Here is a 12,051-nt window from a genome sequence, read left to right as displayed (position 1 = left end):
GTTAAGCAGCAGCAATGAAAAGCTCACTGGGATTACAAGCGTGCAGATGAGCTGCAGAAGGAGAATTGTTTAGTTGTGAGAAGGCAGAAATGGAGAGAGCAGGCATGTGGGAGAGGAAGTTGCCTTGATCACAGGATTTCCTGCACTGCAAGAAATGCATGGGTGGAGCAAGCAGTGAAGGTAAGCTGGTGCTGTGGGTAGGTATGACAGTTCATCATGAAAAGAAATAAAGAACAGAGAGCCCATGGTGGTTGAAAGTTGTATGTGTGGTGTGTAGTTAGAACATTGCTGCTGGAGCAAACACATTTTTCTCTACTTAATGTCAAAATGCAAACAAAGCTAAAAGATGTGCAAGCTTCATTTTTACTCAGTTTTACTAGTTGGTATTACTTCTTTAGCTTTTCTTCACTTATTTTCATCATTCTGGTTTTCTTTCCTTCCTTTTTAACAGTCTGCAAGACATTAGGTTTTGCACCTTCTTGCACTATCAGAGGGCAAAGCTCTGAAATAATATTTTTCCTTAAACTGTTACTTATCTGGCGTTGCTGGGATGTAAATGCACCTGCAGCCACAATCTTCTGGTTGTATATTCCATGCCATCTAAAAATAAGTGAGGCAACTGAGGCTTGTTAAACCGCTTAACAGATAAGATACAGCAGCCAGGCTGTGCCCTGAGAAGTGTTCAGAACCACACTGGTTCACTGCATTGTAATTATAATTTTTGTTTTGTTTCTTTTCCTAAAAGGACATCCTGGCCTACAGAGGTTATGGAACATGCTTCAGACCAGCCTTTTAATTATCAGAAATATTATTTCAAGCTCTGTAAAGACATAATGATATTAACACATTGTTTTAAGGGCAGGTTTATGGAATCCAAGGCTTTACAGAAACCTTGGAGATGCTACTACTGTTGAGCAGCTTTGTTAGGGAGCACATAATGTCATTTTCTCTTAACGTGTGGGGCCACTTTAAATTTGTGCTTCTGCATTATTAAACCATCGTGGGAAGTGCAGCAGGAGGAAACCCGGGTAATTGGCTGCAGCTCCAGATGCAGCCGCTCGCTCATTGGAGAGAGGAGGATTCTCCCGAACTAAAATTAGACCATCCCCGCCCTCCAGAAATGCTTCTGGAAACAGCGAGGGGAGGAATTGTGCCACAGCCCGGGGAGCTGGGAGGGCAGGGGCTGTGCGGGCCCTCCGAAACTGAGCCTGGGGCTGCCTTGGGAGGTGCTGCTGTGGGGTTGGTGTCCTGGGTGCCTGGAAAAAAATTACACAATAAAGAAACTGCAGGAGATTCACGTTCACAGTGAAACACAGATATTAAATTCAACATTTCTTATGTAACAATAATTCTGAAGTGTTCATGCAGGCAGAGGAAGCCTTTGAACTGCTAAATTTAAGCAAGGGCTGTCAGACTTGTGCTCATTGACTTTGAAAAGAAATGAGTTGCTAGAATTAACTCTGAACTAAACTAAAAAACTAAAAACTCTTTCTATCAGCATTTCTTAAAAATAAAACATATTTATCCATTATCTCTGTGATGTTGCAGTGTTTACAATGTCTTCAAATGAAATATTGGGTAGGGTTAAAGAAACAAATGCCACGTGGGCATGTTGGTGAAGGAAAACCTGTATCTGAATTTGTCTTGTGCACTTGGAGCCCTTATTTTTTAAGGTTATAATGTCAGTCTTCGGTTTTTAAATATATTTCAAGTTGACTGCAAGGAAATACCTGCATATTTTTATTTCTTGTTTCTATATTTATATTATTCACATTACTCATGAAAAAGGTTAAGGCAAAATGGGCTTTTCTTACACTAAAACCAGCTTTTGCTGTAAACTCGCTATTTCCTCACTTAACCAGGGCACAAAGTGTCAGCACCTCTGGCTCCAAATCCTAGGGGATTTTTTGTCTTTCCTCCTTTGCCTTTTTGAGCGTGATACCATTAAATTTTAATGCCTGCACACATGGGTTTTCTCCGTGTCCCTTTGTCAGTGTCACCTCAAGGGTCTGAGCGCAGTTTTGGCTGAAGTCAGCCGCGAGCCCCGGGTGTTCGAGTTCAGGGAGCACACGGTGAGGAGGAGAGGGGACGAGGCTCGGGGGGAGAGCGAGGAGCTGGGCGGCGTTGGCAGCGCCGCGGTTATCGGGGCCGTTCCCCACCCACGCCCCGATAGCGCGGGGCCAGCTGGCCCGGCTCCACCGGCAGCGCCGGTAAACAAGCACGGGAGGTGACACCGGGCCACTACGGGTCATGGTGGGTGGACAGCGGACACTGCACAGGCAGTTCCTGCCAGCGGACAGCCCCAGAGAGCCGGGGAAATAGGGCATGTGTAGGCAGCAAACGCGTTGGCATCGCGGCGCGGTAAAACTTGGGGAAAATCCCCAGAGAATGCGGCTCCCCAGCTCTTCTTAATGCCCAGCTCATGATAGTTTAACGCACAGAACGGTGAGGGTTTCCTGATCGTTACACCTTTTTGTTTTAAACGTGAAGTGGCGCGGAGAGACGCTGTAATTGGCTCGCAGTGCCGAGAGCCACCATTAGAAAGCTGTGGCTCGGGGCAGCGCTCCGGCTGTGAGGGAGCTCCCGCCCGCCGCCGCTGCTCAGGCGCGTCCGCAGGAACGCTTCCCACAAGCCCTGATAAATGATCTGGAACGGCTGCTGTCTTTTCCTTTATTCTTTCCCCGCCAATAAACCGCGCTACGTCGCTTCACGAGCGTTTGCTGTGAGCGCGTGGCTCCCTCAGCAGTTCTGAGCGTGAGGTGAAACCTACATGAAGGTTTTATTGTCAGGGAGGAATGAGGTTTTTGAGATGAGCCCCGGAGATCACAGCACTCCGCTCTTTATTCTCCCGCCACCGCGGAGCCCATGCCGGGACAGCCACGGTCTCCCGTTGTGTGCTTGGAGCCCGCGGCCGTCCCGGGTCCTGAGGCGCCCTCCGCCTCCGCCGCCATCACCGCGCTGCTCCCGGCCGCCATCTTCGTCCCGCCCCGCCGAGGCCCGCGGGCGCCATCTTGTGTCCGGGGCCGGCCCCGCCATCGCCCGGCAACGGCGGCGGGTCCGGCGGAGTCCCGGAGGCCGGGATAGCAACCGCGATAGCAAAGCCGGGCCGGGCCCCAAGGCAGGTGGATCTGGGGGTTACAAGCGGACTTTGCAGCAGGGAGCAGCCAGGCAGGGTCTGCGTGTCTGGGTCTGGTGCAGGGCGGATGAAGAGAGCCAGGGCTGGGAGCGTGGGGACACGGCGGGCAGCGGGCGAGGGAAGGGTGCAGGTGCCATTGTGTGCCGTTCTCTGAGGCTCCGTCAGGATCCCCCGCAGCATCCTGCGCTCGCAGTTCTCTCTGAAAGGTTAAGAGAGCTGAGTGTGTATAGCCTGGAGAGGCAAAGGTTCCATGGAGACCTTCGACCCCGTCCGAGTGCCTAAAGGGGCTCCAAAAGAGTTGGAGAGGGACTTGCGACCAGGACAGGGAGAGTCAGGAAAAGGGTGAATGGCTTCCCACTGACAGAGGACTGGGTTAGGTGGGATACTGGGGAGCCCTTCTTGGCTTTGAGGGTGATGAGGCCCTGGCACACGTTGTCCAGTGAAGCTGTGGCTGCTGCATCCCTGGAAATGTTCAAGGCCAGGTGGGATGGAGATTGGACCAACCTGGGATAGTGGAAGGTGTTCTTGCCCATAACAGAGTGGAACTGGATGGTCTTTAGGGTCCCTCCCAACCCAAACCATTTCCTGGTGAAAAGGTTACAAATGGACACAGGTCTGTCAGAAACCCCCTCACTGGTTCCACCACTCTCAACACAATTCTGTGCTCTCAGCTTGCCAGGGTGTCTGCTCAGTCAGAAAACCAGCATTTTGTCTGGAGCCTATAAATACAGCAATTAAATAACCATTGAGGAATTACCAGCTCCAAGTCATTAGTCCCACCCACAGACCTCATGTGTGAGGGTACAGATTTGGGGTTTGAAGGAGCCCATGGTGGATGGAGGGTGTGGGAGCACAGGGAGCCCACATCAGGGTGTGTGATAATGCCTCTCTCTCCTCATACATTGTCCAACTTAGTGAATAACAACATTAAATTTTGGCCTTATTTTCCACAAAATGCCACTGCACTGAAAATGGGAATGTGAACTACAGAGTGCTAACTTGTCCAGAGAACATCTCATGGATTTTGTGAGGTGGGTGTGACCCTTTCTGTTCCTGGAGTACATGGTGAGTGTCACCATAGGTGACTGTGCAGTAGACAAATTCCAAATGTCATGCACTGGTATCATTGCAGTACGAAAGGGGCAAGTGAATTCTAATATAGAAGCCAGGATGGAGGCCTTAATGCCTGAACCTCAGATTTATGTGGAGAGAACTCTGGCTATCATCAAACCAGATGTCATTGATAAAGAAGAAGAAATAGAGGATGTCATTCTCCGATCAGGATTCCGCATCCTCCAGGTAACAGGCTGTGCTCCAGAGAAAATAGCTGTAGTTTATAAGTCAGGAAAATATTTTTCTGGCAAGCAAGCCAGTAACTAAGAGCTTGTGTGCCCAAAAATCGATTCATGTTCTTCATATCATTAAACATTGCTGCCAGATTCTGTAAGGAGATGCTTTTTGGTGCATGGGATGGAACAGAGCAGACCAACTATATTGCTGACCACAGGAAAACACTGACTTTATTAATAAACTCAGATTTAGTAAACATATGGAACAGATGTGTGAGCTTTCCAATGCAACTCTTTGGAGAGGATATAATTCAGATCTAGCAAGATTTTGTGCAGTGTGCAAGAAGATATTAGAGAACTAATTGAATTCGATAGCTGGCCAGTTGCAGCCTAGCTAATTTTTTGTTTTCATTGTTTTTACAGTAAATAGACTTTATCAATATTGAAATGAGCTTATGAATATTTAAATATGCCTGCCCGGGCGGCCGCTGGGGGGCGCTGCTCCCTCGCACCTGTGGGCGGCAGGGCCCCCTCCTCCTCCTCCCTGCAAAGACTTGTTTTGTTTTTTGTTTTGTTTTGGTTTTTTTTCACTTCCTCCCTAACCTCTCTGGCCGTTTTATTTATGTGCACTTATTATTTGTATTTATTTATTTATGGATCTCTTGGAGCTACTCCAGAAGAGTTAATGAGGATGCTCCCTGGGCTGGAGCCCCCCTGCTCATCAGAAGATGAAACAAAATCGATTATTTATTTATTTAATTGCAATATGTTAGTAGAGTCTTCTGATGTCTGCAGTGACTTTTGACACCAAAGTTATTACGACTCTGAGTATATGGAACTCTTGTGTTGTACAAGTTTGAGCTCAAAGAATGCACTTTGAATTTTTTTTTTGTTGACTGTGGTTTCTGATAAGTTCCCAAAGTTGTCCTGATCCTGGCCACCTGCAGGCCAGGCAGCTATTGGGACAAAGCACTGAATGAAAAATAGAACAATTGCATAATTAACAGTGTGGGCTGGAGAGAAACTTGTTTAAAAGTAGAACATTGTGCTGTAGCAGCTGAGTAATAAAATCCTGCCCTGGTAATGCTCTTCACTTTTCCTGTACAGTGCTCTGTCATCTGGCAGCTAGGAATGGCTGTAGTTTGCCTGGGCTAAAATCACATCTTACTCAAATGGGCTCTTCCTTAATTAGCTTGGAAAACTTCTGCTCTTTGTTACTCTCTATCTAGAGGATCCTATCTGACAGAATCAGAGGAATTTCAGAAGTTACTCTGTGTTCTTCACTTGAAGATATGACTGCAGGAGAGGACTCTATGCTGCCTTTAATTCTCTAACCTGTTTCAATGTAGCAAGCAGTTTTAATTTTTTTTTTCCTTCTACACTTTATAGAAACGGAAGCTCCAGTTAAGCCCAGAGCAATGTAGCAACTTCTATGCAGAACAATTTGGAAAAATGTTTTTTCCTAATTTAACAGCCTATATGAGTTCTGGTCCTATAGTTGCTATGGTTCTTGCTAGAAATTGTGCAGTCTCATACTGGAAGGAAATGCTTGGACCATCCAACAGCCTAAGAGCCAGGATAACTCACCCTCACAGGTAACTCACTGGCTGGCCTTGGGCAAGTCAGTAGGATTATTTTGTCATTCTTTGGATTGAGACCAGAATTCATTTTTTAAAATTTGTTTGTTTGTACAGTACAGATACAGGCTTCTTATCTCTTCAGTTTTCTGCAACAGCTTTTCACTGTTGTTTTTTAGTATGCAAAGTTCTCCTATTTTATGAGGAATTCTGAATGTATGAATATTAAATTTTAGGTAGCTACTGCTTATGTTTAAAGCAACAGCAAGCCAATGTCTTGTTAATTGGTCCATATCTATTGCTTTTCTGTGCTCTCAGGCTGCAGAGACTTGGAAGGGATTGCAGTTGCCCTCCAAGCAGTTATTTCCCTTGTTTTCAGCTTAAGAGCTCTCTATGGCACTGACGAGCTGAGAAATGGGCTCCACGGCAGTGTCAGCACCTCCTCAGCAGAGAAGGAAATTCGGTTCATATTTCCAGAAGGTAAAATGGGGCAGTTGGTTCCCTGCCAGTCCTGAGGGTGTGGAGCTCTTCCCTGTCCTGCCCTGACTCCACATACAACTGATTTAGGAGAGGTTGGGTTGGTTTGTTTGACAGGATTGTGGGTCTCTTTATGTATAAACTGACATTTTCTGCTATGGAAGGCTTACCAAAAATCTGTCCGAGGAGCCAGTGTATTTACAGAGATTGCCTCCACCTTTCAAACTCTGCTCTGGGAACTGGAGCAGTCAAAGCTGGTAAATGAGAAGAAATGGGAAGCTATTACACTGCAGCAAGTGTTTCTGGCACAGTCAGCCTCGGTTGACTTTGACTTGAGAGACTGACTCTTTTCTTGGATTCAGGCTGAGTAATTACTATTCAAAAGCAGCTGGATGCTCACATGACAGTGCAATTCCAAAGTTAAGTGCCAGGAAAAGGGCCCTAGAACCTGGAAAGGCTGCAAGAGGATCTCTGGTTTGTAATGTAACAGGATTTGCTCTGACAGAAAGGTGCGCATGAAACCGATAGAAAAAGGTGTCTGATACTTTTTGTCAGTTGTATCAGGAGTTCTATAAAAGGTGTTGCAGTTCCTTACAAACCTTACCCGTTGTGTAAACCATGTCTCTTCTCACCCTGACAATCAGAGCATGACTAAAGGTGAGATTTTTAGGGTCTTCAGAAACCAGCTTCACACTGGAAGAAGAAAGTGCTAAACAAGGGATATACTGTTTGTCTTCTGCCCCAAATGCATCTTCAAGGATTCAGGTTTTCCCCAGATGATGTGACTTCCTCCCTTTTCATAATAGACTATCATTAGCACAATTACCCCAGGGACAGAGTGAAGAAGTTTAGGGAGTTCCTTTGCAGTTTGTTGTGGGAGAAGCTATAAAACCCATGATGTATTATTAACTTACTAAGGAAAAGAGCAGCTCACATATTTACAACCTTTGAAAGGATGTTGTGTTTCATCACTGCAGAGGCTGCTTTCTAACACCTGTGCTTCCTCCTGCAGCAATCCTGGAGCCACTCCCCATTGGCCAGAGGGCTCGGGATTACCTGAACCTGTACGTGAAGCCCACGCTGCTGGCAGGGCTCACTGCCCTGTGCAAGGAGAAGCCAGCAGAGCCCATGGTACGTGCAGTGCCCACTCTGGGATGTCGGTTTCTCGGCTGTTTGGGTGACCTGGAAAGGCCCGGGGTGGCCTTGGACAGCCCGCGCTTCAAAGGACGAGAAGAGGCTTCAGATCTTTTCTCGGTCTCGGTGTTTATTAATTGTTTATCTAAAAGATTTTCTCTCAGCCTGACAGAGGTCTGCACAGCAGCCAGCCATGAGCACACTGAGAGCCCCCGGGGCGGTCACCTATCTTTATACTTGAAATCACATATACAATATTTATCATTTTTCCCCAATACCTTTTACCCTTATTGACCAGTGCACTTTTAGTAATAACCAATCCCAAAGTGCCAACATCACCACAGAAGATGGAGGCCAAGAAGAAGAAGAACAGGACACGCCCCAATTCCTCCATCTTACTTCTTTAGACCCCCCTATACAGAAATCTTAAACCCTGTGTTTCACTCTAATTAACTTATCCCTTCACCATTCACCCAGTGAAATCCTCCCATCCTCATACAGGTGTCGTCTCCTGTGTAGGATCAAAGTCCAGCCACCAGACACTTCTGGCAACATCCCAGAACTCCCGAGCCCCCCAAGGGTGATCTCGGTCACTCTGCACCTCAGTCCTGAGGTGCTGAGATCCCACACTGGGAGGCACTCACCAGCTGTCAGTAACTCCCTGTGCACAGCAGAGCTGCTCTGCTGGTGATGAACTGTGCTGTCAGCTGATGAGCTACTCTATTATTTGGTTTCAGTAAGTTGATTTGTTTGTTAGAGGTGACACAAGAGCGTGTTATAAGTCCCTAAACAAAATCAGTTTTCTTACATCTGGAGAAACGTGGTTAATGTATCCTTGTTAAAGCTCCAGTCATTCACACCAATAGTTATTTAAGCATGCAGATAATTAATGTGCAAGTTGCTGGCAGTTGTACAGAAACCAATGTAATGATTTTACATCATTATCTCATTTATAGTCAACACTGCATTTTTCTAAAGGATATTTTTCAGAAAAAAAGCCTTAAAAATCACTTGGGATGTTCCTATGATCTATGTGATATACATAAGGCCATGTTTGATGTACTTTGATTGTTCCAGCTCTGTAACCTGTTCACTTTATCTGTATGTCTGGCACTGTTACCATAGAAATCTAGAAAACAGATGAAGTCCATTCCTTTGCCCAAAGGCCAAACCAATTGTAACTATTCCTAACAAATGTGTGTCTGGCCTGTGGTTTAGCACTCCAAATGATGGAGAATCTACAGTCTCCCCAGGCAATCTGTTTCAGTGCTTAATTATACTTGTTAAAAGCTTTCACTAAAAGATAGCCTAAATCTCCTGGCTCCAATTTTAAGCCCATTACCTTTTCTTCCTTTTACTTTCCCCAAAAGACATTGGAGACAATGTAATATCTTTTTTTTTAAGCAACCTATTGCATATTTGAAGAGTATTCTCATTTTCTTTCCCTTCAGTCTTCTCTTTATTAAATACTGATTTTTTTGTTGTTGCATGTCCCATCTTTCTAACTCATTGTTTTGCCTTCCAGTTAATCTGAATTCTTAGCACAATTTTCTAGTCAATTATGAGGTATCTAACAGTATATTTCTCTATCATTGAGACAGTGCTTTCCTTCCTTGCTTGTAAGAAAGCTGGATGAAGCAGTGTCAGCAGCTTTGCTAAAAACATTCTATTTGCATCTTCTTTGTTGTCCATAATGTCTGTGACCTTGTAACAGAAGGAAAATAGTGTTGATTTGATACTGCTTCAGAAATAAATATTGCCTGTTGCTTTTCAGTTTGTGTTCTGCTAGGTGGCTTACAGGGAGACTGTTGGGATGCTTTTTTTCCAGTATCCTTTTCTACTTTCCTCTCATTTTGCAGATGACATCAGAAAGTGTCTGTGCACTCAGAAATACTTGCTGTCAGCACAGAGGTTCTCTCAACCAGTTCCTTAAGCAATACAGGATAAATTTATTTGGTTCAAATGATTTGAAGATTTGAAGATTTCTTTTTTTCCAAAGTAGTTTTCCTAAGGAGTTTTGTGTTTGGGGCTATTTTGTTTGTTTTCCATTTCTGTCTTGGGTTCTTACTACTGTGCTGTTGTTTTACCTGTCCTAGTGCTCAGCTTGGCTCTCCCTTTGCAAACCTTTAATTCGTGGTAGTAAAAGCAGAGTGTTGCTTACCTTGCCTGTCTGCTGTTCTGTCAACTCTTTCTTCACAGTGTCCTATGAAGTTTGTTGTTCTCAGCATTCCAGAAACCAGTTGTCAACAGCCTTGTGAAGTAAATAAGGATGTGTTAAAAACTTTGCTTTACAAATGGAGAAATCGAGGCAGAAGGTTAATTTGCCTCAGGCCAGGCCCAGACTGGCAGATGGAATTAGGACCCAAGGCATTCCTGCCTCCCACATTCTCATTTAAGTACAATGCTGGAAAACTTAAAAGATGAATTTCAAAAAGCAGCCATGTTTGGGTTTTATGTTTTAGGTACTGTAAGGTGATTCAGTGCAGAAGGCTGGCACTCTTAGTGAATTAAGTATCTCTGAGTGTTGTCAGCAGTAATATTTCATTAAGCAGTTTCATGCATATTGTGCAGCAGCATTCCAAAACAGAGCTGGCTGAATTATTTGAACTATGGCTGTAATGGTTCACAGAGATAAACATTGTCAGGACAAGTTGTCTTCTATAGGTCATGGTGCATTGTTCAAAAGCAGTGTAGGCTGGGAAGATTTAATAAAACATTTTTAAAAAACAGGTTATCTGCATGTCCATTTCTTTCTAAAAGGGCTGAATTTTGTAGCACAGTAGGAGAGTATCTGTAGCAGAGCTTTCAAATAATGCCTTTATATATAATAATGCTTTTATAATATTCTGCTATAAACTTCATAGAAAGCAACAGAAAGCTGAAAACATTTGGGTTTTTTTGTTTTTTGTTCACAGATTTGGCTTGCTGACTGGCTGATTGAACACAACCCTAACAAACCTAAGCTACAGTATCGTGTCTCTCAGCAAGAGCATCAGCAGTGAGAGCTTGGGGAAATCATCTCACCCATTCCAAGTTACAGATGTGTGTTGTCATTTTTGGTGTGTCCTTTGACTCTGTAACCACCTCTGTCTAAAGTAAATGCATTTGTCATAACTGCTTGTGTCCTCATGGGATAAATAACCCTACACTTAGCCAGGATGTAGTGGTTCTAATACCTTCTCTACTGACAGAGGGAATGTAGAATTACACAATAAATATTGCACTGGGTGATTAGAAAAAGACAATGTTCTCAGTGGTTGTGACTTACTGCTGTTGTCCACATTTTTCTTAGTTTGGCTGTGTGGGAGAACAAAATCATTTACAGCAGTGTGGATTCCCAAATGAAGTCCACCTGGCCTGTGCTTTGCAATGCCAAGGGTTGTGTTTCAGCAATTTTTTAGCATAAATGCAGTTATGAAGGTAGGTACTTGGATATAATGTAGAAAGCAATTACTGGAGGCATGTTAGCAACTTTGGAATTTTAATTGCTGATGACATCACCCAGCTAAGGTTGTCCTTGAAGATGATTCACTGAAGTCTGATGTATTTTGTCAGAATGTAATCTGAAGGATTTATTTGAAGGTACATTCAATGCACCTTTCCCATCTCAGTGGCAAAGGGCTCAGGGACTATAAATAACAAGAAGATGTACTTTAGTCAAGTTCTAACGTTGTCTTCCAACATTTGTTTGCAATAAAGGTGCTTAATTGGAACATCTCACCTTAAGAGTGTTTTCTGTGTTCTCCTGCTCCTAAATGTACACAAATTTCTGTTTTTCTCAAACTTTCATGTGTTCTGTTGAAGAATTTCACAAGAGTGCTCTTCCAATGGGTTAATCCCATGCTATTTCCTTTATGAAGTAACTAAACTGTTTTTTGGGGATGTGGGGCTTTTTCATTTTCTTCAAAGAGCTGTACTTATACTGTTAACTTCAAGCTTTGTATCTTATGGTTTGACTGGCTATAATGAAGAAAACTGTAATTTTCATAACTCTGAAATAAGAGTATGCTTGACTAATACTAAACAAACAAGCAATTTCATAATTTGTTTCATGAAAAAACTTGCTTCCCCAATTTGAGTAATTATGAGAAACATAAGTCATTTTTCAGTAACATCAAACTTTGTTGAAGTGAATTGTTTATCTTCTCAGTGGAACAAGCCACTGTTGCCAGCCCAGATAACAAACATTTATAAACTGGTCCCTACAGTTCCAAAACCTAAAAATCTTGAGACTGCCAAGATAAGGAAAAAAAAGAAAGCTCAAACCCTCAAATAATGAAGAATAAAAGTATGAGGTGGTTAGAAATACAGTAAATAGATCTGTTTTCAACCAGTTTATTTTGCCTATAATTATTGTCCCCATATGGGTCTGATTGCTCCAATTACAGGACGGTTGTGCTTTGTGGTTTCCTGTCAGCCAAAGAAAAAAATATATTTT

At 43.8% G+C, this 12,051-nt stretch overlaps 1 protein-coding gene across 2 annotated transcripts; it reads left to right on the top strand.

Moving 5' to 3' along the window:
* The first annotated feature begins 3,028 nt into the window (after nucleotides 1-3,028).
* Nucleotides 3,029-11,330, top strand: NME5 (NME/NM23 family member 5). Of its 2 annotated transcripts, none has more exons than XM_063168745.1 (7): nucleotides 3,029-3,118; nucleotides 4,127-4,167; nucleotides 4,269-4,435; nucleotides 5,815-6,020; nucleotides 6,382-6,482; nucleotides 7,492-7,610; nucleotides 10,529-11,330. In XM_063168745.1, exons 3-7 carry the CDS (start codon nucleotides 4,307-4,309, stop codon nucleotides 10,613-10,615), a joined length of 642 nt encoding a protein of 213 aa, XP_063024815.1. In that variant the 5' UTR covers nucleotides 3,029-3,118; nucleotides 4,127-4,167; nucleotides 4,269-4,306; the 3' UTR covers nucleotides 10,616-11,330. The 2 variants fall into 2 exon arrangements, with proteins under 2 accessions (XP_063024815.1, XP_063024816.1); XM_063168746.1 differs by having other exon boundaries at nucleotides 3,041-3,122.
* Nucleotides 11,331-12,051: the final 721 nt, after the last annotated feature.

The sequence above is a fragment of the Melospiza melodia genome, chromosome 14 (assembly GCF_035770615.1).
Source record: "Melospiza melodia melodia isolate bMelMel2 chromosome 14, bMelMel2.pri, whole genome shotgun sequence".
Classification (NCBI taxonomy): Eukaryota; Metazoa; Chordata; class Aves; order Passeriformes; family Passerellidae; genus Melospiza; species Melospiza melodia.
This window is presented reverse-complemented; position numbering and strand designations above follow the sequence as displayed.